Consider the following 25,171-nt stretch of genomic DNA (forward strand, 5'->3'; position numbering starts at 1 on the left):
TTCTTTCAAAATATGAAAAAAAAATGACTGGATCAGTGAAGGATGTGTAGGACTTGCTGAGTGACGGTGTAGGTCCATAATTGGTTTAAGCCAGTGCTGCGGGTTTGTCCTCCAGCTATCCCTAACTCTTAAGTCCCAACCTGGCACTACCTTTTCTTATACCATCCATGGAGTAGTTCAGGTCAGAGAACCGATTGCACTTAAAACTTCTATTTTTTCATGAAATTGTTTTACATTTATTGACTGTGTGAGAGCTTGTGCTGGCATAAAGAAGGGAGCAGTGTGAGGATGGGGACAGTGGCTTAAACTGATTATTGTGAGACTATAGCATAGAGTGGCTGTCTAGTAGTCAGTGAAGGAGATAAAGTGTGTCTGGTTGATTAAAATAGCACAGGTGTAAAAGCTAATATAGCAGGTCTTGTGCTTGGAAACAGTTCATGTCCTCACTGTGCCTTAAGCTCCTCTATCAACAAAAGTGCAGATAACTCCCTCAAGGGCCTCCTGTAGGGTTTAATTCAGTAAAGCCCTCAGAAGGGGAGGTTTATAGAGATGGGCAGTGTTTGTACATTAGAACCAGGTGCCCATTCTGACTAAGAAATTTTGCAGCCGTTCTGCTTTGTTGGGAGTGTGCAAGTTTCTCTGGCATGGTGCAGACCTTGTTCCGGAATGAGGATCCCAGCTTCATAATGCTGGGTTTGTGCTGCACCTTCTGGCTGCAGCTTTTTGGTGACAAAAAATAGGGCTAAGGCAGTGTGCGTTCAGAGGGACAATGCTTGCAGGGAAGGAAGTGCCACCTTGTCCTCAGGGATGTTTGCTGGTTGCAAATTTGTCCCTGGGTATGTGTTGGAGTGTCAACTTTCACTGAGACTCTACCTTTAAAGAGATTATATCAGGTAGCACCTGCAGCTGCATGATAGGGGAGATGGTAGAAAACAATTGACCTAGCAGCCTCTCAGCTGGTTGTCGTTTGAAAGGTCTTTAGTAGTGAAATTTGCTACTGGTTACTACCTTTTGGTTTGTACACATACGACCTATCTAGTTTCCAGACCCACCAGAAGGGGAGGAATAAGCCACAGTGATAGCAGGGATAATTTGTTGGTGGTGCTGAGGGGTGTGAAGAGGTGGTGTTTAATTTTGTTTTGAATGGGGGCTATTGTAACATTAATGCAAGTGCACGGAGGACAGGGTAAGGGATGCACCTACTTCTCACTTGCTTCCTTGTAGCTTCTCTAAGCAGACATCTTTCTGATTACTCTTGTTTTTTCCCACTAACAGTTCACAAGTGCAATAATTTTATTTAAATCCGTTTCTGTTAAAGAGGGCAGAGAAAGGGAGACCTCTAGGTCCCCTAGAATGTAGTAGGTTTGGAGCAAAAGCTGAGGTCTTCTTTGATTCTTCAGTTTGCTTCTGTTTCCTTTGCTACTGATAAGTTGTGTGTCTTAAGTCATGTATTATTTTACAATTCTAATATATTCTCAGATCCAACCCTACTCTTGAACGTAATGTTAACTGTCATAGAATCACATTTAGTTTGGAAAAGACCCTTAAAATCATCTAGTCCAACTGTAAACCTAACACTGCCAAGTTCACCACTAAAGCATGTCCCTAAGCACCACATCTACCCATCTTTTAAATACCTCCAGGAATGGTGACCCAATCACTTCCCCAGACAGCCTGTTCCAATGCCTGATAACCCTTTATGTATAGAAATATTTTTGTAATATCCAATCTAAACCTCCCCTGGCATGAGTTGGGGCAGTTTCCTCTTGCTGTTTTACTTGTTACTTGGGAAAAGAGACTGACACCATAAACTAGCTTCCTCATAGAAGATAACTTCAGTCTCGTTTTATTTACCAGTCATACAACAAATGTACTTTTACCTTCCCTTGGTCAGGTAGACACACCATAATAATATTTTAAGCATGAAGTCGTGTTACTTTGCAAAAATGTCCTGCTCACCAGTGTAAGTTGAGTGATCTCTGGCTTTGTGTATGTATCTCTTCAGTTCTGGAGATGTTCCTGTTTTCCAGCACACACTTCTGTGAGTGGTGGGGATATCAAATGCCATAGTATTTGGTGTACTTCTATTTCTGGTTGTCTTTGACTCTGCATTTTAGTGCTTTTTCTTTGATGTTCAAATTTGTATAATAACACCAGCTCAAGACATAATGCTATCTCAGAACAGGTTGTTACCATTATTTTAAAATAGTTCCTAAGATGGCCTTACCTCAGAAAAAAATGTTTCAGTGTTTTTCTCCACAGGTTGTTAACCTTGACAACACTTACTCTAATGGCATTATTTGAGCAAGTTTTCAGTGTGTTCAGGAACAGCGGGCGAGAACATATGCAAGTTCTTGCAAGAGGAGATTGGATCAGAAGTGTGGGGCACTCTACATAAGGAACCTGCATGGGACTCTGCTGGACTCCCCATGCCTTGCTATGCTTCTCAGCCAAACCTGCCTAGGCCCTCACTTTCATAGGAATGATGAGCAGCTGGTCAGCACTTTCAGTTCTGGAGGTTTTCCATGTAACAAAGCCTGTGGTGCTTCTGAGTCAGCTTCCTCTCTGGTTCTCACCTAATTTAAGTGAAAAAAGGATACAGGCACAGAGTGATTTCTGCTGAAAAAAAATGGAAAGCATGAGAATAACCCTACCAGACATTGCTTTGACCAGAGCCAGGGCAAGAGGATGTGGAACCACTACTCCTTCTAGGAAATCAAGAGACATTCATCAAAAGGCAGCCCTGTGTATCCACTTAGCAGGGCCACACAAGTTTATTTTTATTCTGGGAAGCTAGTTTTGGATCTCTGAAATGTAACCCTTGTTATGGCAAGTTTGAGGAGTTTACTGAGAATCATTCGGCTGAGGAATTTGCTTTGTTACTTTTTTTTCTCCTTCCTTCTGCTCCTCTCCGAGGAAGACATCTTTTCAAGCTCCTGCCCCTTCCCAAAATACCATAGCAACCCACCAACTTTGCCAGAAAATGCTTAGCACATTAGCGGGTTTAAGTGTCATAGTTGTAATCACTCAGAAGGCCACAGAGCTGCATAGATTTCATTCTAGTATCCTTTCCAGCTGGTGGCTTTTTGACAACACTTGGTGGGCAGAGTTACAAACTTGTGAAGTCTGTGGTGCAGATGAAATATGAGTTGCTGCACTGCACAGAGAGTATAGTCGTGTATGTGTGGATGTGGCAGAGGGAGGAGGGTTATGAGATCAGCTGGGTGTCTGTAGTGAGAGCCCCGTGAAATGGCAAGGGTAAGTTTTTCATTGCATAGTGTCCAAATAATTGTTATTATTGAGGTTATCTGTTCTATAGCAAAAAAAAAAAAAAAAAAAGGGTCACCACTGCCCTATCTATCATTCTCTTTAAATAAGCTGTATCTATGTCCTGTTGTTTTGGCTGTCTTGGATGATTCCTGTCTCCTCTAAGTTCTGTAATTGCCCGTGTGCCAGATTCTGCTCACAGCTTCAGGAACCATTCTGCTTGAGTCAATGGAGTAATGCTGATTTTTTTCCTTTTAACCTGGTGCAACTGAGAGTATTTCTTGGTCACTGTATTAACACCTATTAGCAAGAACAGGGAGGCCCCCATGCTGCTGAATGGAGCCAGACAGCTGCTTATCTCTCTTGCAAATGTTCCTGTCTTTTTGCCTGCTCTGTGTGAGGAGGCACTATGGAGCCCAGGAATGCGTCATATCCTTTCCATCCCCCTCCCTGCTTATTTGAGGCAGCCAAAAATAAAAGGGGACTAGGGACCTATTTAGCAAAGTGAATGGGGGAATGCTTAATGGTCTCCTATTTTCTTGAGCATGGGATCTGACTTTTGGCTGTGGCTACAGGCAGGGCTGCCAATGGGGATATGTGCAGAGAGAATGCATACGTCTATTTTCCCAAAACTATATTGCAGGCTTTTGGTGTGCGAAAGCTGTTTTCATACTGCTTGCTGGGTTCAGGCAGAGTCCCACTCTCACCTTCCTCTTGTGGGACCTGGCAGCAGGCTGGCTCAGGAACTGGTACAGATTGCAAGGGCAGAGGGCTGATGGTTGCACAGCTGATGGTCAGTACCTCACTTCTTCAGAGCCAGTGGCCCAGTCCCAAGTTGTTTCCAACCTGAGAACTCCTCACTTGAACAGGGCAAACTGAACTTTTGCCTCCATGCAAAACAGTCTCTTCCAGTTCCCTTTGCCTTCTGAGCTCTGCAGGAATTTGGATTCCTTCTCCCACGAAGGTGAGACATTGCTGATCATTTCCTGCAGTCAGCAATGCCACATGTTGAGTGCTCACCCCAGCCTGTAACAGTGGCACCTGGGCCTACAAGAACTTATCAACAGCTCTGAGCTGTCCTACAGAGGTTAAACACTACCTAGCTGGGTGATCAGAGTTATCCTGCTTCATGTAAAGCAAGGGGTCCTGGATTTTCTGTCCAACTTTGAACACTAGGTGAAGTCTGATTACCATTAAGGAACAGCATTCCGGGTGCTGGCCTGCAACCTAGCCTGTCACTACTGGGCTGTAAATACCTTTGGTAATTCTCCACATTGGCATTTCCTAGCTACAGAGTGCTACTGGCTTGTAGCTCAGGGGAAGCATGTCTGACCATGCTGCAGGCAGAGCAGCTCTGTTAGAAATGCCCAGGCTTGAGTACAGCTGTACGCAAGTGACACGGTGAGATCCCACAAGGATCTCTTGTTTAGTAGAAGTTCCTTTTAACATTTGCTCACCACCTGGAGACACAGTGTGCTACAGTGGTTGAACATTCTCTCTGGAGGAAACAAGGCTCAGTCAGTCACGTCTACAGGGAGGAGCAGAGACCACTTAGAACAGGCAAAGGAAGAGTGATTATATTATTCTGCTTTTTTGCATACTCCTATGTGGTCCACTCTCAGGAGCAAACAATAGAGTTGCTTATACCAGGTTGTCATAGTTACCTACCCCCCAAAAAAACCCAAAGCCAAGGTGGAACATTCAGATTTTGCAGAACAGATAGGCTCCTCCAATTTTTTTGTTACTTTGGGAAAAGAGTAAAGTGTCTGTCATAGTGTCTGTCACTTAAAAACATACAGAAGAAGCAAAAAAACCCCAAAACACACAGCTCCAAGTCCTTCTTCCACTTTTTCCCCAACATTGCATAACATTGCAAATGCAAGCGGCGTGTTTCAAACAGATGTAGAGTTGTGCCTCACTGCTTCCTGTATTTCAGTACCTGCTATCTGATTGGAATGAGAGTACAGGTATTGAGTGCCTGAGTACCCTGTGTCTTGGTAACACCTGATTATGCATTCACTGAATCAGCCCCTTGCTTTTCTTTGCCCAGAGCTGGAATACATTTCCGTCCACCTTCCTCATCTCCCACTGCTTATATACATGGTGCAGTTATGCACTAGGCTGAGCTTCTGCTTGTGCCAAATCCACCGTGCTGTCAAAGGAGGATGTTACAGTGCTGGAACCAATTGCAGCATAAAAGAAGCCAAGAAATGCATGAAAAAGGGAATCGTGTTTAAATCATCACAGCAAATAAAAGAAAAATTCAAATAAATGTGAAGAGAACATAAAATTTCCTACTTGATGTTCTGTGCTGGGAAGATTTCAATCTCTTTTTAAAGATTCTCCTTCACTCCCTTGCTTCTTATGGGATTGTATCCAATATTCCAGTGTTCATGTAATGCCTTGACTTCGCTATCATTCTTCTCGGGATAATTATAGGTTAGTATAATGTACCTATTGTTCTATTCTACAAAGCAGCACTGTCATATGGATGGCAGGGTTGGAGTGGGGGGGGAATCAGTGTGTACTCCTGTATCCACACTGTGTCTTTAATTAGTGTTCTTCCTTGTCTTTCTTTTTTTTTATTCAATTTTTTTTTTCCTTCCTATGGCGAATGTTGAGCACTTCCCCTTCTCAGACTGTTGGTCTCTTTTTCTAGTTACACTGGTGCCCTAGTTTTTGCTTTTGGCCAAGTTCATTTGCATCATAGCCAGTTTGTCTCTCAGATGAAAACAACATGAAACCCAAGTAACGAGCCATTGGTATTTACAGAGAAAGTAAATGATTCTTGCCCAAACTTTATCAGTTGAGTCTCTTAAATTATTATTGCATGATTTTTCCTAAATTCAGAAAGAAGTAAAAATGCCCATGTGCCCAGGGGCTCTATGCCACATTTGGGCCCTGCTGCACAGGGCACCATGTAAACATGTACAGACACAGTTGCTGACTCTGAGTGCTCACACTTTTTTCTGTAACAGCGTTTGTCTTTGCCCTCCAGGTGCAGGTGTGGGAGACTGCTGTTGAGTGTTGTAAAGTGGTTTTGGTGCTGGAGCTTTGCTTGTGTTTGCTAGGCAAGCTGCTGAGTATGTTACTGGGTGCTTGAGAAATAGTAAGAAAGGCTGGAGAGCCCAGTTAAATCTCTGTTGTTGTACACAAGAGATAAATGTTGGTTCATAATTGGTGGAGAAGCTGTATAATCAGTTGCTCACTTTCTATTGTTGCTACCTCCAAGATAAATAATGCTTGGGGCTGGTGCTGTATTTTAGCCAGTAATGCTGTATAAATAAATAGGTTCATCTTGACTAGCTGCTGTTTATTTTGCTGTAAACTACTTTTTGCCTTTGAGTTGAACAAGTGGTCTAGAGAGATGGTTCCTGGCTAGACCATCAAAGGAAAACATTAGTGGGGTGTTTTTTTTGTTTTTCAGGACTTCACACAACTTCTGCCTCTTTGAATATGGGTTTACCAGGATGATGAAATGGGAAACCTCCAAACTATTGCATTTTTTAAAACCTAGAGGAGAGAATTACCGATTTTGGAAGAACCTGGATTAAAACCCCTCTGCTAGGGGTGCCTCAAGTGCATGCAACTTCCCACTATAAAAGTGGATAAAAGCATGTTTGGAGGTCAGAACTCGTCTCTTCTTCTGCAGTCCCTGAGCTTCCTCTTGCTTCTCATGCACGAAGCCAAACCACACAGTTTTCACTTAACTGTCTCCTTTTAAATGCCTTACATGAATCTTGCAAGGATGGGAAGGTTCATCCAACACTCTCATTACTAGGTTGCTCTGTCCCAGGAAACGACCTCTAGTGTGAAGCCTTTAAATAGTGCCTCTGTACACCTTTGCAGATTTGTACATCTGAAAAAATGTAGTGTCCATCTGTGGGTATGTGAAATGAAGGAAAAGGGACTTGGTGGATAGAAGTGGACTTCTTTCTGTGCCCTGAGAATGTGATCTTTTTAAAACAAAAATTAATCTCTTTCGTAATGATAATTTGTAGAATTCTGTCTCCAAAACAAAAGAGCCAGCACAGATGCATTATTTGGCAGGCCACAAATATTAAAGAGCCAACCTCTTTCTCTCTGGTGCAATTCTATGGACTATGGACTTGAAGGGAATTGAACCAGTGGCAGTAAATCTGCCTAAAGTGCTTTTGACTAAAATTTGTTATTTCATGTCTAGTGTCCTGAGTAATGCTGAATGAAATTTGATGTTTGAGAAGTGGATGAAATCTCATGTGTTTGGTGCAGCATGCTGAGAAACACACCCACGTGTGAGCACACACATGTCCACACGTGTGTATTGATTGCATTCTGGAGATGTTCCTAGGATTGAGACACGCTTGCCAGGTTTGTTTGCAAGCCAGCTCTGGCTGTGTTCTGTGTGTTGGAGAAGCACAGGGATGCTCCTCACAACTGCTGCTTGCCTGGTGCTTGCTTTCTGTATCCCTCCTTTGTATCCTGAAGTGGAAACCACAGATCCCAGTGAAATCCTGTAAATGATTGCCCTTGTTGGACCAGACCCAGAAAAATTCCTCCTGCTGACTTAAGTGTATTTACATACCACAGGTCATTACAAGTTGGTGCTCACCTTTGTATTCATTCCCACGTGTCAAAGCAGAGATACTGGTTAATTTTTCTTTTTTCTCCAATATTTCTTCTATTTTCTAGGTTAAAGTTTTTGAAGAAATAAGAAAGCCAAAAGAGTGATCCCCATGGGTCCTGACATCTGCTGCAGTCATTCTTACTCAAAGGACACCTGGGGAAGGAGAGGGAACAGTCTGTCTGCAGTCTCTTCTTGTTTCTCTTTCGTGGGCTCACACCCTGCACCCTCCTGGGCCGGCAATCCACTAACTAGCTCCTCCTGACTCCAGCTGTCATTTTTCCTTTTAATCTACTCCTCTCTCAAAGAACCAAATGTCATCTCTTCTGCTTCCCTTAGCTAGGGTCAGAGAGTCCTTTATGGGCTTTACCCTGATCAAGGATTTTTAACTGGGAATGAGAGCAGTAATCAACCTCATGGCTGGGGAAAGGGAGAGATTAAATCTGAAAATTGCCAGTGATTGCCCCACGTGAAGAACAGCAGCTAGCAAAACTGATGACAGATGCTGTCATTATGCTCTTATGATTATTTTATTCCCTTAGTGACAGTAAAATGCTATCTGTAGCAGAAAAGTAGGACAAAGTCCATCCTTGTTTAGCACTGTGGTATTCAATGGATTTTCAGTGGGGTGAAATTTTGAAAATACAGATTTACAGTGAGGAGCAACTGGTATTTTCAAACCATCTCTCTGAAATATTTCAAGAAAGGGAGAAAGCAAATCAAAGATATGTTTATGTTCCAAACAGAGGACCTATTTTTGTTCAAAAAAGGGCAGCCATTTTTATTTCCAATCTTGACTCTGCAGCTATGAGGAAGTCGTGGAAGTGTGTAGTGGGATGTGGCTTGTGCTGTGTCATGACACTTCCACTACATCAGCCAGTTTTGGGGCTGAATAGAAGTAGGTAGAGGAAAAGGTTCCTGGTGCTGCTTCAGTCTCTGCCCACAGTTTATTTTTCTGGTTTATTAATGACAGTTCAGGCTCCAGGGACTACAACAGATTGAAAACTGCAGGTTTAATAGTCAAACCTCGGAAGGCAAAACAGCTAATAAATGAGCTAAATGATAAGAATAACCTTTGGATTGATTAATTACTTTAATTTTGGTAACCTAAGCTGCCTCCTTCAGTATGCCCTTTTTAAAGTCTTGTCAGTCCCTCTAAAACTTCTTGTGTTGTTACAGAGGTATAAGATGAATAGTACAAAGTGTCCTCATTCTCGTTTTTGCACTGGTGAAAGTCAAAAGTACTCTGAAGCAGGCAGGAACTGAGTGAGCCCTCTTCCAGAAAAGCATTTTCTTTACTCAAGAAAAACAGGCTTTATTTAGAGTTTGTTTACTTAAGGGAGACCTGGCTGGCGGAGAAAGAGGTTCTACTGAACTCTAATTGCCAACTTTTTTCTAAGATATAAGGAACTAACACACTATTATTACTCTGTGTTTATTCTCTAAGTATTTGACAGTGATTTTGTTAATGCTTTCAAAATCTGTTACTTTTTATCAACTCCAACTCCTAGAAGCTGGGGACTGCACAAAAATGTCAGTTTTATAGCTGAAATTTCTGGCTTTGCTGGCTGTAGGAATATCTACATCTAAAGTAATCTACCAGTTCAGGAACAAGACCTAAATAATGATTTTTTGAGTGGCTTGATTTGGAAATAACTGTAAATACCAGATGCAGGGGGTAGCTGGAATACAGGAAGAAAGATGGGAATATCAGGATAAAGGACTTCTTTACCGTAACTCCAGGATTAAGCTTCTTGAACTTGGATTTCATTCCATTCTTGTCTATTTTTCCAGTTAAAATAGGTGTGGTATTGGTAAAGTTTCAGTCAAATACTACATTGTGAACCTCCTGAACTTGGGGAGATGTGGAGTTGTGCCTGACATGAATTTTTCTCCTTCCTTATATCATGGTGTGTCAGCTCTAGCATTTGGAATGGACCTTCACAGACAGCTTTGAGTTCTAATCATCTGTTGTATCTATTGTGACATGAAAAGAAGGATGGATAGTAGAAGTCTACAATCCTAGAGATGCTTGTCAACTGTCTTCTTGGTCTTCTCCTTTGCTTTTCTCTGTACCATAGGGTATGGATCACTCTCTGAAACCATCTAAGCACATTTGTCCAATGAAACCCTTGGAATTGTGCATGCACTAGAGCAGTGGTGATGCCTGTTTTCTGTTTGTGGGGCAGATGATAGTACTTGAGAGTCCTGGTCTTTTTTACTGTGCATCTTAAGGTTTTTTAGAATACTGATAATTTTTACCCATTTTTTTTGTGGACCTCTGTGTGCTCAGTAGCTGTACATTATTTTCTTGGGGTTGTTTGGGCTGGGCTCCATCTTTCAGCTTGTAATTTCCAGTCCTTTGTTGTTCAAAGACATACAGTCCCTGCTATGTCGTGTTCCATTTACTGTTTCCTTTTCACTCTTTCCTTGCCATCTTTTCTTCCTTAGTCAAATTTGTCATTCCAAATGGTGTTGCTATTTTGTTCAGTGGGAGCCATGATTAACAATTTCTCCATTGGATTGATTTAGATGGACACCTGTCTTTTCAACCCAGAAGACTTTGAACAAATCCCTCAATACATAGGCAAATACCAACACTGAAGCTCTGGGCTCATTATCCTTCCATCTTTTTTTACCTTAGTAGAAAAAGTCTTTTTTAAGATTTTTTTTTTTACCTTAGCAAAGTGAATGTAAAATGCTAGGAGAAACCAAATGTGTGTTCCTATAGTGCCTCCAAAGTAAAATATCATGGCAGCCTTGTAAACAAGTATCAATGTGGCAGCGAATCCTTTGTAAGTACATGCAATCTGTCTGTGTATAGGCATTATAGATCAGTGATGGTCAGACCTGAAAAGTTTGGTTCTTGAATGGTCTGAGAGGAAGTGATGTAATCGCCAAGGTGTGGTAATCTAATGTCTTTGATGCTTTGTCATCATTGTTGCATACTGATGGTATGTTGTGAGTAGATGCCCTAGTGCAGTGTCAGATCATCACATCATGACTAGCTTGCAGAACTCTGCAATTATGTTTTCCTCCTGACTTCTGGTGAAAAGAGTTGCTTCTCATCTCTCCATTTTTGTACCTCTCTCTTTGATGTAATCAAAGAACAATCTCAAGTGCTTTGAAATATTGGCTAAGCTTTCTTGTTTGTTGAGCAAAGAAAGGCTCTGATTAAGCCTACAGATTTCCTACAAAATCCACAAGTGATGTTTTAAGGATCTCAAGTTGAGCATTGTTGAGCTAGATGATACATTAGATTATTTCTGACTTCTGCGAAAACGTCCTGTGATTCACTGAGTGACATGGTACTATCTCCTAGTCTTTCTCTTTCTGCTGAGAAAGATTCAGTGTGTAACAAGTTAGTGTATGTTACACAAAAACTCCAAAGAAAGAATATCTGAAGATCTCATAACTCTCACCAAAGACGACGAGAATTTTTAGTATTCAGTGAATGTGGCTTGTGGTTCTCTTTAGGGAGAGTAAGGGTGAGTGTGTGTTTGGAGAGAAATGAGATTCTGTTGTGTATGTGATGGAGCCAACAATATTTCTGTCAAATAGCAGCAGTTCCTAAACTAACCTCAATGGAGAACCTCAGCTGATGACAGTTTACCTTCCTACTTTGTGCTCAATAGCAACTACATCAAGATGATTCATCTGTGTGTGATGGTTCTTAGAAGCAGAAGACTTCCATGTACTCCTTATGTTGTGACCTTTTCGCAGTTCCTTCCATTTTCTTGCTGTCTCAACTCCTGCCCATGGAGGGACTCTTCCCTTCCCCCTTGGGAGGTGTTTTGCTTCTGATGAATGTCAAGTGCTTTGTGCTTGCAGCCCTGATGGGTGGGGGCTTGTTCTTGAATCTACCCCTGAGACATAGTGGAGCCAGCAAAGATGCGTTATTTTAAATTGTGTGGTGACAAGCCTTTTTTTTTCCCCCTCCCTATTTGTTCCCAGAGGATAGTTGGGGAAGTTTGCTGTGCCAAATGCTTGGAATGTGGTTTTTCTCCTCTTCCTCCCCCTTCAAAACAGAAAGAGAAAACTTTATGCTGTAAATTGTGTTAATTGGGGAACATAAATCCAGACTATAGTACAGCTTTGCTGGGCCCAGGCAGCTATTGAAGTTTAATGAGGGAACAGCAGCTTTCTCTTGCCCTCCCTTCTTATGCTCCCCACATCAAATTCTTTCTTGTGGTACAGTCCTGTTCAGATGGGACTATGAGAATGTCAGAAGAGAGTGTGTGTTGATCCAAAGTTCTCACGGGTCTGAAAGAAATATGTGACTTCTTTAAAATAACGCAGCCAAAGTAAGGCATGGACGTTCTCCCAGGCCAAAGTTAATTGTGTAGCCGGTGTAGGAAAAAGAGAGAGTGAGTGATATTCCTCTCAGCACCTGTCTGAAGTGACTGCAAGCCCATTTGAGGCAAATCCATACCGTGACAGAGATTTGATGATCTGTGTGCCCTGACCGTATGTTTCTGCACTCTGATGACATGGTCCTGCATAGGATGTTATACAACTTTTTACTCCTTGTGTCAGACCTGATACTTTCTCAGAACTTCATGATGAATCCATATTATTACTGACTGGCTGCAGAGATGTGTTGTTACATCTAGGGCAGAATATAAGAATATTTCTCCCTGTTCCAGCCGTGGTACTGGGAATAAGTTGAGGCCCCCACAGCTATACTGGATGTAATGGATTCCCTTACGCAAAAAGCCAACCTAGGAGGGCCTTGTTCAGAACATGAATTGGGACTATAATTGCACCGAGTGTAATAACATATAGCTAAGTAGAGATGGACAAGTTCATCTGAAATGGCTCTGGACTGAATGCTAGAAGCAAAAACACATTGGCACTGATGTTTTAAGAAGAAAAGCAATTGACATAGTGGAAGAAAGGTGGATTGGGAGAGTAATGGGAAGAGAGCTTAAATAAAGGGCCCTGTAAGTCTCAAAAGCTGTTAAAAGCGATGCTGATTGGCATTGAGGTCTGCTGCAATAACATAATACAACTTACTCTCAGGTAAAAATGTTTCTTATGGTGGTGCAAGACTAGTGCTCATCGTTCAGTTCTGGATAACAAAATATTATTACAGGAGGTATTTTAACCTGATGGTACTATTTCACTGCTTTTGCCCATAAGCTCATCAATATTTGTGTAGCATTAAGCATTAAAACTCTTTATTTTTATCAACTTTGCCAGCCCTTGCTGATGCACCACTGGAAGTCTGGGAAGAACCGTTTGCTTTTGCTTTGAGAGATGAGATGAAAGGTTAGAGGGGGTGGATGGCGATTGCATGAGCAATGCAGGTCAGGTTACTGGTGGATTCCTCTTGCAAGATAAGTGAGAGCTGTCTGAAAGGTAATCATTGGAAAGCATAAATTCCTGAGATAACCTGTCCAAGAAGAAATAATGACAGGAGCAGAGGCCATGTGCTAAAGGGGAGTCATTACTCCAGGGCAATGGGCTAACCTCTCTCTCTTCGTTTTTCTCTATAACCTCTCCTTGTTCTGACAGTTGACTCTCTCAGTTCTTTTCCTCCACTTACTTGTCAGTCTTGTCCTGGTCCTCTTTATAGACCACTGTGATGCTTGTCTCCATTCTGTACTAATTGGACCACAGACAAGTGGAGACTTAGTATGCAGTTTAGTTCCATGTCCAAATTCTCATTTAGTCATTGTCTTTGCTTGTCATTGTCATTGTCATTGCGGTGTTCAGGTAGCTTCTATTGCATGTCAGGAAAAAAAAAAACCCAAAGATTGCTGTTGTATTTCTTTAACTGATTTTTGTGTAGAAGTGCTTCAGCTAGCTTTCAGGGATGGTATAGAGTCAGTTTTGCCTCTGAATGAAGAAAATTGCCGGGTTGCAGTTGGGGAAGGAAGTCTTGAAGAGTGAGAAAACAAATTTCAGAAGAAGAGATGTAGCAAAACTGGGAAATAAGAAAAGTGCCTTCTCTTTCTCTGTGGCTTTGTTATGCAAACTCTCTGTGTCTCATCTGTAATCTAGAGATAATGATATCTGCCCAGCTCCTATTTCCACTGTTTGATTGATTAATGACTGTCTCATGATCCCTGGATTACACTTGTGTGACCTACAGCTTTAACTATGGCAGCGTATTACATCCCAGAACAAACATGGAAGTAGCGTGTTAGCTCTGGCTAGTTCCAGCTGGGAAAACATGATAAACTGACCTGAACAGGCTTGCCCATGTGTACCTGCTTCTAAGACCTCATTCTAAAAGTGCACTAAAGCATGTTCTTTTTATTCAGCTGCCATCTCTGTTCAGCAAGATATTCAGGTATCTGCCTAACTTTGAACTGAAGGGGAACTACACACCCGATGAAGTGCTTAGCTGAACTGAGGCAAGCTCAATCTAATACTTGAGTTAAGGTGGTGCTGAGAACAGGAGGCAAGCTAGAAGAAAATTGTGTGCAAGTGAAGTTGGTATGTAGCGGAACAATGATCAGATATCTGAGTTTCTGGAAGCTAGCTTTTTCTTGCCTTTATTAAAGAGTTCCTTGTGTATGCTGCATAAGTATTTACAGAAACAAGGGCACAGGTGTTTCCAACATCACTCCTCAGAGTTAGAGCAATATGTTTATTAGCAATGATGGCTTTTCTGCTTCTATGGGATGTGTTCCAGGTACAGAAGATCCTGTGCCTAGAGTTTGTGTTAGTACAAGTGTGTTCTCAATACAGGGCATTCGTTGGGCTGAGGGAAGCGTGAGATGTGTTGAGGGATACAGTGTATCTGTTTCACCTCTTGCTTCTAACTTTTACTGTTCCTTTTTGAGGAGGAATAATGATACTTAAGCAGAGGAATGCTCCTAATCTACCCTACTTCTGTTTGCGGGTAGAACTGGGGGAAGGAGGTGAGGAAAGGAAATCTAATTCATAGTCCTTGTGGGAATTCCCGTGTGCAGCACGAGCCAAGTATATGCCTGCTGTATGTCTGCTGAGGTCAGTAGGTTTATACAAGTAACAGAACTATTGTTCCTTTGTATTCAAGAGAAAAAATAACTCAAAGAAACATAAACTTAATTATCTGGGTTTAAGATGACTTTGTAGAGAACAGAAAATATTATTTCCCATTGTATGTGTTTTCTGTGGTTAATAATTATTGACCAGGTACAGTAGATTTTTGTGTTTTCTTATATGTGTATTCTATTTGTCATATGTATTGTGACTGAGGAACTGAAAGTGCTACCCATTCAAGGTTAGTAACTTTATCTTTAAAGTATTGACTATAGCTGATTTTTTTCTCAAGGCTGACCTCAGAGGCAAAGTAAACTCTAAAATGATGTGATTTTTATCCTATATCTATATAAATCTCTGCTTTGCTACATTTGTGATCATTTTCACCTGAGCAAAATGGACTGTTTCCTGTAGTGGGATTTCCTTTGCAGCAGGAGATACAATGTTCCTACAAAAGAGGCAAATCAGTAGAAAAATGTGAGCTCACTAACTCTTCATAGTGAAAGCACAGGAAGGACCTAACATATTAAAGTAGTTACAGTTCTGTGTGGTGGGGAAGCTTGCCTGCCATTTAATGACATTTCTACTACTCTTCCGCTTGCATATTTATTTTGATCTCTTCTAAGTTCTTCCACCCGGATTGAATAGCACTATATATTTCTTTTCTAAATAACTGCACAAGGTGCAGAGCAATTCTCCACCTTGGAACTTCTCAGAGGGCTAACAGAGGTCATTCAGACCAGGACTGTACTGTAGAGCTTGGACAGTTGTGATACTGACATAGCTACAGGAATGCAAAACCCTCATGTTCCTTGTTCCTGCCTGTTGAGTTCTGATGGAGACACATGGCTTCATGACAGATGAGATACACAGACACATGAAAGGGAATGCTCTTGTCAGCTTAACTGATGTCATTTGGGCTGATGATGTAACTGTGGTGGTAGGGAAAAATTCCTTTTGATTTGTTTACGGTGTGTCTCCTGAGGGGGCTGTGCTGATTGAGAGACCTATTTGTTGCCACTGATGGTGTGGACAGGCCTTTTCCCATTGCAAACAAACAAGTGTGCCGCTTGAGGGCTAACCAAAGCTGATTGTACTGCTGGAAACTACCTACCTCTGGTGGCAGAAGGGTTTTTGTTTGCTCATCATCAGCTCCTACAGGCAGTGTCAGCTGGGTTTGCTCAAACAGATAACATAGCGTTGCCTGAAGTAGATCAGGGAGCACTCATGGAAGTTTTGCTACTGATAGGAGGTGCAGGGGTAGTAAGCTCTAGGAGGCGGGCAATGAAAAGCAGCAAGGTAGGAGGGGAATGGGTGATATTTTTAGCCAGCACACCTAGAGCTAGGAGAGGATGTCTGTTTATGAACTGAGCATCTTTTAGTATAGACAGTTCCTAAAGTAATACACACGATTTATTAGTAAGGCAAGTGTAGGGTATTACCTGTGTTCTGCAGAGGAACTGTTAAAGCTACAAAGGAAGTCACAGCAGAGTCATTTTTAGAACTCTGGTTCGCTGTCTTCCCAGTGCCAGCTCAGGTGATAGATTATGCTTATTACTAATCTACCTTTCTCCTAGATTCAGGAAAGCAAAAGATAGATTCACTGTGGGAAGTAAGTGCTGTGGGAGCTGTTTTTTACTACATCTGGCCCCTAAGGCTATGATTGCACTAAGCCAAACAGACCAGACTTCTGATGACCCCAAGCCACAGCGGCCTGAGATGCTTCTTTAAGAATATGTATAAAAAAGTCTCTTGGATGCTGTCATGTCCAATCTAATATTGTTGCTGAAAGTTTTCATTAGTTCATTTCTTTAGTAATTGGAGAGAATTTTTGACCTTTCAGGGGAGGTTAGAACCAAGCTGAATTCTGACTACTGTCTTCAGATATGAAATAGGTCTAGGTTATTACCTTTTGCACCTGTTGTTCATTTAATTGGATGCTGCTGCATGTCTTTAAAAGAAACCCTGGCCTGAGAAAGAGTAGATGCTCTGAGATATCCCCAAGGAGTCTGCCTCTGAGATTAACCTAATTGGTCACTGTGCTGAGTCTAATAGAGATTGTATGCAATGTCTGTCTCTGGGAACACCTTAGATAGCTTGGTGCATGGCATGGAAACTGCTGCTAATTGTCTATGAAAATGGAGGAAAAGTGGAGAAGTGGACAGATTACGAGTACCATAGTATGATTGTTCACAGCCCAGTATATTTGAGTGGACATGAGAAATTAACCTTCTGAACACCTCATCTAAGCACACATCATCCTGTACCATACACAGATACCTGTTGTATCTAGCCCAAAACTCCGCCTGTTAACTGCTGAGTAAGATGGTCATAGTGATCCCAGTGTTTCACCTTGGAGAGCTGGGAATGTTGCTGCAAGTCTTGCGTGAGGCTGTGTGCAGCAGCAAGAAGGGGAACCCCTCCAACTCTAGTCCTTCTTCTTGCACAAGATGGCAGCAGCTCTTGACCAGATTTGGCCTGCATTCTGCTGTCAGTGAAATATCCTGATGTGCCACACTCTTCTTGGCAATATTAACTTGTGCTGCTCTTTCATTTCTTTAAATGGAAATGCTGGCAGAGTTCTCATACTTCCAAAATACTTGTGAGGATGGGGCTAATCAGATCAATTTTCCCCAAATTGTAAGCTATGCCTACCATTTTTTTCACTTTTCTTCAGAGACAGCTTTTTTTTTTTTTTTCATGAGGTGGTCCTTGTAGTTTCATATTTGATTCAATTACAGTCTAAGACCGTTTCTAGAGTGGTGAATTTATCTGCCTCTGTGAGGCTGGGTTCCTTGTTATGATTCAGCATCACATGGTGGATCAAGCAGTGAGAAACACGTCAGTCCTGGCCACAAACAGCCAGTAGGGATTTCCAACTCACCAGGGGAACTCTGCTGGCAAAATGGGATTCCTTTGCCCTTCTATATGTAAGAGATAGGGTAATGCTAGGTGCTTGGTGGAAGGTGCTGGGAAATCTCACATTGCTCTTTCACTGATCTAAGATTCAACCTAGACTTGTAGCTCAGGGCATCTTCTTGACTGCTGTAATGTCTGGTCTGTGCCAGTGCTGACTCAGGAACTTGTCATCAGCACTCTGATGGCTCCTAATCTCTTCCACCACATACAGTCTGTGCACCTGGCACAGTACTTTTGAAGAAGTGCTTCAAAGCTTGTCTATTTTGACCCAGCTGTATGAGTTCTTCCAATGAAAGGCATTAACTCTCCTTGCAAACCTTTCCTTCCATTTACCCTTCAATCATTGCTGCTTCAGCAACACTGTCTCTGTGTACAGCTGTGTACTGCTTTGTAGTCTCATTCTGTACTCTATCTACTACTGAAACACTCCTGCTAACCTTTCTTTTTCTCTGACTCCCATGCTGGGGAAAGTTATACAGGACTCTTTTTGTCCATCAGGATGTTCAGTATGTATAGAAATGAAATAGATATTTCAATGACTGGCTCTTGGAGAGTCTAGGATAGACATGTGTTTGTGGGTCATTAAAAAGCTGCCAAGTTTGTGTTAAAAAACTGAAAGCCCAGAAAGTTTGAGTAATTCTGTGGCCCATCTGGAAATCCTGTTTTGCTTTTGCTCACATTCACACCCCTTACATCATTAAGAAGATGTTGTGCAGGGGCAAATGCAACTGACCATTATGAGAAAACTGAATCTGCACATTGCTTCATTTTCTGGCTTGCCCTTGCAATTCTGTATTTCTGTTGAGTCTCGGTATCCTACCTCTGCAGTCACAGCGTGGATAATTGTAGCATTTAGGAGCTGCCTAGAGACTAGAAGTTCCAATCTATGACAGTGAGTCATAGTGGGCCAGCCCAAATGTTCAAAACACACATGGGCAAGGCCAGAACACTGCTTGAAAAGAAAATTGCGCTGACTGGAGAGAGGAAAGCCCTTTTGATGATTGCGTCTATTAGGTTGTCCACATTACTGTCTTTGAATCTTAAACAACATTAGCTTATAGTTTGTAACATTTCCCTCTTCCAACCATGCTCACAATTATCTCTTCTGACCTTAGACTCTGCCAGCCATGCTACCCTTGCTTTCAACACAGAGATTTGGGAGAGTACTGTTTGCATGAGGAAGAAAAGATGCATAAGGCTGTGTGTCATCAACCTAATGGCTGGCATTGCTGCCCATATATTTCATCAAATTCCCTGGAGGTTTTGCATAGATATGAAATAGAAGTGGTGGAAGAATTGAGCCCTGTGGCATTCTTCATGTCAAGGCTCATGGAGAGGAGGAGCAGCTGCCTGTCAGGGGCCACCTGGGATCTGCTGGGAAGTGTAGCCAGCTCAGTGCAGTTCTGTCAACGCTTGCCAAGGCACGCGTTTATCATGCTATACCTCTTGGTCTGCAGTGTTGTGGCCAGCTGATGCCTCAGGTAGCATCTACATGATTTCTTAGTCTCTGTCCATCTTTGTGAGAAAGTCTGAGACCTCACCAGTTCTTTGTTTCCAGACTCATTCATGAATGTCTCCAAAAGGAGAGTGCAAAATATCTTCTGAGCCACATTGCATCACTTCTTTCCCATCATTTCCCAGATCCTGCCCAGTCTGAAACTGGATAGCAGTGCTGCTGAAGAACATTTTCTGATAGAAAATGTCTATTTCAGTTGTCCTCAGAGCTTCTCACAGTATCAAATGATCTAAAATATAAGAGTAGAGGCTAAAAGTATAATCAATGAAACCTCCATAGACTAGAGGAGAGCAAGTCCCACATTTTTGATCATACTAGGGACCATTGCAAACTTCAGAAGGAAAAGTTTGTTACTTTCTGTTACGTGACTAGTCATTTATTTCTATACTATCAGCTTTTTACTTGCCTAGTCACGTAGTGAGCATGGTTTTAGAGGGAAATTACTAGAAAGGGGCCTGGCCTCAGAAACTAGAGACAGTCTGGATTGATACTCCAAGGATCGGGTAGCAATTTAAGTGTTGTGCTTAAGGAAGGCTGGTTCTTTGCTGTACAAGTTTTCCAGAGGTGATGTGGACCTGTAATCATGGTTGAGCTTGGCTGGTTGCTTGTTTTCAGTGAGTGTTCTCCTTCTCTGGATCCCAATCTGAAATGTGATAGGCGCTGCAGTAGAGGTGTGCTAGTTTCTGTCCATTTTGTAGCTTTTGTAAAATATAGCATGCTTAAATAGATAGAACTTTGCAGGGTGGGCTGGAAAAGCAACGGTGGAGAGCTGCTCCACTGCTTTCAGGGCCCATCAGGATCTCTTGTCAGCAGAGAAATGAATGTCCTGAAGCAGCTGGAGTGAACCCAGGCTTTTGGCCCTTATAGCTCACTCAGGCTTATGAGCCTGGCCAGTTCTTGTTTTTTTTCATTGAAGGCATGCCTAGACAGATGAGTCATGGCAACTAGGTATTGTACAAAAAAGTAGTAATATGAAACCTGCTCAGAAACCTTATGGTCTAGTTAGAGCTGACAGGCAAAGGCTGAGAGAAGGGAAGTGTTGTTCTTCACTGACTTTGTTATTAGTTGACCTGATTCCATGAGAGAAAGCCTGTTTCTGAAAGCTTAAAAGAACAGTGACCTTGTGAAAGTTACAGGGTCTGATCCTCAATCCCCGTGTACGCTCTCATGCCAGTGACTACCTACCAGGATGCATAGAATGGCACCTGCCTCTTATTACTGTCCCAGGACCCAGGAGAGGAGGCTGGTGCTGCTTGGGGCATCTTTCGAAGTGCTCATCTGTATGTTCACACTGCAGTTCCACTGCTCTGAGCCTGCTGTTTAGTTTCAGTTCTGCCCTTTTGCACCAAAAAAGAGCTCCTAACAACTACTAGACACATACCCCTCCTATGGAACCTTGCAGAAGATTGTAATAGCATAGGTTGTTCTTTTCCAAGCCAGGGAGCTGCTATTAGTCAGCCAGAACTGTGTTGTTTTAGTGTCCTTGGGCTGGAATGTAAATGCAAAGCATGAATGTATGCCAGCAGTGTCACCAGCCTGCCTGTCCCAGGCATCTGGGATTTCACCTGTGGCCCCACACTGAGGGGCTGTGTGTGCTTTTCACAGTGTGTTGACAACTTTGTTCTGTATTTCCGGTTGCGCTCTTCTCAGTATGGTTTTCCTTCCTTGGCCAACTGTTGCTCATGTCTGTTCCTTGAGCTTTTTTTCCTCAGTATCTTTGAAATCTATGCATATGCTGATGATTTTGTCATTAATATCAATCTAGACAAGTCTAGATGTGACCTTTTGCTCCTGTGTCCAAAGGGAAGAATCGACCCTTGCAGTCAGTCACAGCACAGCACAGCACTGACTCATGCATACTTTTTGTAAAAATAATGCAGAAATTCCCCATAGTTTTTACAGATATTTTTTCAGGAGAAATGTAAGTCTTCCATAGCAACACAGCTGGGAAAAACTATGAAGCATGTAACATCAGATAATTAATCTTTCTGACATATGATATACTCTTTACTATTATTGTTTATTTTTTTCTCTTCATGTATCTTGCTTGCTCAAACTCAGCTGATCTGTTTGAGTTTCATTTGAGCTTATGTGCTCTCCAATCTTATTCCTGCCCTTGTCTGTTCTCCAGCTCTGTTGTAAACCTCCTGGGAGAGGGCTGGGTTTTGTCCCACCTCTGACTCCACAGTGATGAGCACAATAGGTCCATACTTTCCCTTTTTTGCCTTATTCTAATAATACTCTCTGATTTTCCTGCATAGGATAAAATGTGCTGTGTTTGGATATATAACACTGAAAACAAACAAACAAACAAAAGCCTCTAAGTTTAAAGAAGTTCCTTTAAAAAACTACTGGAATTTGGAATGAGTCAGAGTCATATCAGTGAAGACTAATGGTAAAACAAAACAACCAACCACCCCAAAGTAATTGCAAGGAGGCTATTTTCCATGAAGCTATGACTGTCAAAACAAAATATTGTTTCTTACTTTCCTATATTTGATTATTTGTCACTTTTAAAGAATTCCATCTGTAATTAAAGTCAGGGCAAGCCCTCAAGGTCCCAGTATCTGAATACCTTTCCGATGAATACTTAAGAGGCAGAGGTTTTCAATCACATTTGCTGTAGTGGAGCCAAGGCAAGATTTCTTAAAGTACGGAGGTGACCAAATGCTTCTCCTAAATCAGTACTTTTTTTTAATGCCAAAGATGCATATTTAAAGTCTTTAAAATAAATGTAACAAAACACGTAGACCACAAGTTTGTGTCAAGAATGAATTTGACCCATGATCTTCATAGCTTCTCTGCCATTACGATCTCAAAACCCATCTTCTCCCTCTTAGAAATTTAATCTTATACCCTATTTGACAGGGTCATTTAAATACAAATACTTAACATTCTAAGATTTATAGTTATTTTCAGTCTTAGGAGAAGGTGGGAACTGAGGGCATCTCCAGCCAGATCCTATATCTGGGTTGCTGAGATGTATTGTTTTTGTTAACATAGATGCTTTGTGGTGTGCCTATTCTAATAAATGGAATAATTTTTAGCATAAAGAAAACCTGTGCAGTGGTGGCAGCTCATTGTCACATGTCTGTGCTCTTCCTTCCAGTAAACTCCTTGGAGTTAGTGAGCATCCCTTGCTTAATATAGGCAGAATCTTATATAGCTTTGTGGAAGCTCAAGTGTTTGTGGAAAGAGCTGTTAATCTTTGATCAGCTGGAGTCTCCTTGTTACTGACTTTGATTACACAAGTGTACAACTTTAATTACAGCTTTTAATAAGCTTTCATTTCTTCCTAGTCACATTCTTTGTATAGTAGTGCAGCTTATCTTTTCCTTTCTCCTCTGCTCCCCTTCCCTCCCCCACTGTGTTTTTATGGAAAAAGAGGTTTGAGGTCATTGTGGGGGACTGAGTGTTCGGAGGGATCCCACTGTAGGTGCTCTGCTCACAGCTCTGCCTTCTGCTCGCTTGTGTGGTCCAGAGAGTTCTCTCCTTCTGCTGCCCTGAAAAAAGCTCCACATTGACTGCTGCCCCGGAGCTGGAGGTCAACAGGGAGGGAACAGGGCTGTGAGCAACCACAGTCACACAGACATTTGCTGCTACACAAAACTGCTGAACATCCCTCAGAAAGGCTCTGTAGCCCAAGGATGTACTGACTCCTGTGTGCAATCACTGCTTGTGGAGGCCTGCCCCTTTTTCTCCCTTGGGGACATTCTGAAATGCAGAGGCTGAAGTCAAAGTGGCAGAGAGCAGCAGGAGGCTGGTGGGGTTCAGCATCCGACAATGCTGCCCATTCCACATCCAGGGGCTCGATGTACTACATATCCTCTGCTCATTAGAAAAAGTACCTGGTGGAAGCTTTTTCTCAACTTATGGTCTTCTAATTGTCAATAATTCAGATATGGTTTAAAAAAAGGCATAAGGAAATGCTTTGTCCCCCCCTATGAATCATATTTCAGCTGTGAAGCTCATCATCCCACAATGTTTTAGGTATGGAAAAGATAAGTGGGTTGAAGAATTGGTTGGATAAATTAATGGAAGAAAGATTCATCAAGGTCTACTAATCATAACATCCCCAACGTTGGGTGGGTTCTGATCATCAGAAGTTAGAAGGGAGAGTTAGAGGTACCTCCCTCTGTATTGCCCTGCTCTTGTGTTCTTCCCTGAGCCCATGTCAGTGAGAGAATATTGGGCCAGTACAGCCTGGGGTAAAAGAGTGCAGCCTTCATGTAAGTCATAAGGGGCAACTGAGGATTGACATGAAAGACCTGAGTCAGATAAAAGAGAGAGATAATAAAACAGAGCAATTTGCACTGGTTTGATGTTCAGAAATGTGCAAAAGGAGTATGCTTTTAAAATGCTAGTTGTTCCTATGGAAGAGGGTAGTGGAGAAAATGACTAATAGAAAAGGAAAGGGAGCCTCTTTTGTCTCTGTGCATGCATCCCTTTAGCTCCCTTGCTGTGCAAGGTATACACTTTTTTTCCCACAGTAATGAATATCAGAGTCAGAGCAAGTTATGCTGTATTTCACTCTACTCCTATTTTCTGACGAACTTACCCCTAATGGGTAGCTTTCCTAGATATTCATGTCACGATTGAATTTCACCTTGACAATAGATCAAGAATGAGGTTTAGCAGTGTAACCCACCTACTTTGCAGTGCTCCAGCTGTTTTGTGTCCTCAGGGTAGCTCTACTTTGACGCTTTTCCCTGTAAAAATAATTTGGAGGGGGGATTTTGGTAATCTCCAGTAGGCAGAGTTTTAAATGTTTCTGAAGGGAAGATGAAGATTCTACAGAATTTTTGGACAAGTAGTTATTTATGAAGTAATGACATTGTCTTTAGAACGGTTCTCCCCACTGGTATCTAGAGGAAAGCAATATTTGACATGCTGGGTCTTACCAGTTGCTGTTGTTGCCTGCTGCTGTTGGTGCCTCAGGCTTGACTGTGAAAGACTGTGGAAGTGTTATGACAAAATATCTAGACTGACCATTGCAAATATGCCCCTAGTTGTTAAGGGGTGTGTTTTCATGCCTCAGAAGCACACAATGTGGGGACTATGTCCTTTACTCTTATGGCCTTTATGACACCAGAAATGCTGGAATGAAGTTGTTCTGAACTTGGCTGTCTTTCTGGTTGCTCAAAATATACTGCAGGAGTTGCTGTAACATAGGTCTGAAATTACTGGTTTGCTGAATTGGCTGGACAGACTACAGGGGAAGAGAAATAATAGAATGAGGTCACTGTGGTGTATACGTTGCCTGACCCAGGGTCATAGACCAGTGTGGTTGCATCATTTGCTCATTCAGTAGCTATGTCACTACTGAAAAGATCTGTGTCGAGTTCCTGAGAGCCTGATCTTTTCGTGGCATTTCCTGCATGATCTGCTTCAGCAGAGTCTCATGTCAGCAAGCTTTGCACGTGTTCAGGGAAAGTTTTGCTGCTTGTCCATTTTTAAACCAACCTTATGTCCCCTCTTTTGTAGCCTTCTTTGAGGAGCCAGTGAAATCGTTCTTATGCTCTGCTTTGTCTCTTTTGGCAGACTTGGGGACCAGTTCTACAAAGAAGCAATTGAGCACTGTCGCAGCTACAACTCTCGGCTGTGTGCTGAGCGAAGCGTTCGCCTTCCCTTCCTGGATTCGCAAACTGGGGTAGCTCAGAACAACTGCTACATCTGGATGGAGAAGAGGCACAGGGGACCAGGTTGGTAGCATTGTGTCTGTGTATGCATGTGCATGTATGGAGATCTGGCCACTGAGCCCTCATGGGGTTTAATTAATAAGAGCTCAAACCTGCTACTGGCCACACAGAAGAGAAGCTGCCTAAACCTCTGTGCCTGCAGGGGATTTTCTTTAGTAACTACAGAGAGCTCATCCTAATTATTATCTCTCT

At 42.1% G+C, this 25,171-nt stretch overlaps 1 protein-coding gene across 7 annotated transcripts in view; it reads left to right on the forward strand.

The window, feature by feature from the left end:
- DPF3 (double PHD fingers 3) overlaps window positions 1–25,171 on the forward strand; it is a 165,174-nt gene that overhangs the window by 42,375 nt on the left and 97,628 nt on the right. For all 7 annotated transcript variants that reach the window (XR_011337535.1, XM_069858299.1, XM_069858300.1 and 4 more), the window contains exon 2: window positions 24,822–24,982. Coding sequence is in view for 6 of the 7 variants with exons in the window: in XM_069858299.1 (XP_069714400.1) it covers window positions 24,822–24,982 (161 nt within the window). In the remaining variant the exon portion in view is untranslated. The remainder of the gene's footprint in view (window positions 1–24,821; window positions 24,983–25,171) is intronic.

Source organism: Phaenicophaeus curvirostris, chromosome 5 (genome assembly GCF_032191515.1).
Source record: "Phaenicophaeus curvirostris isolate KB17595 chromosome 5, BPBGC_Pcur_1.0, whole genome shotgun sequence".
NCBI lineage: Eukaryota > Metazoa > Chordata > Aves > Cuculiformes > Cuculidae > Phaenicophaeus > Phaenicophaeus curvirostris.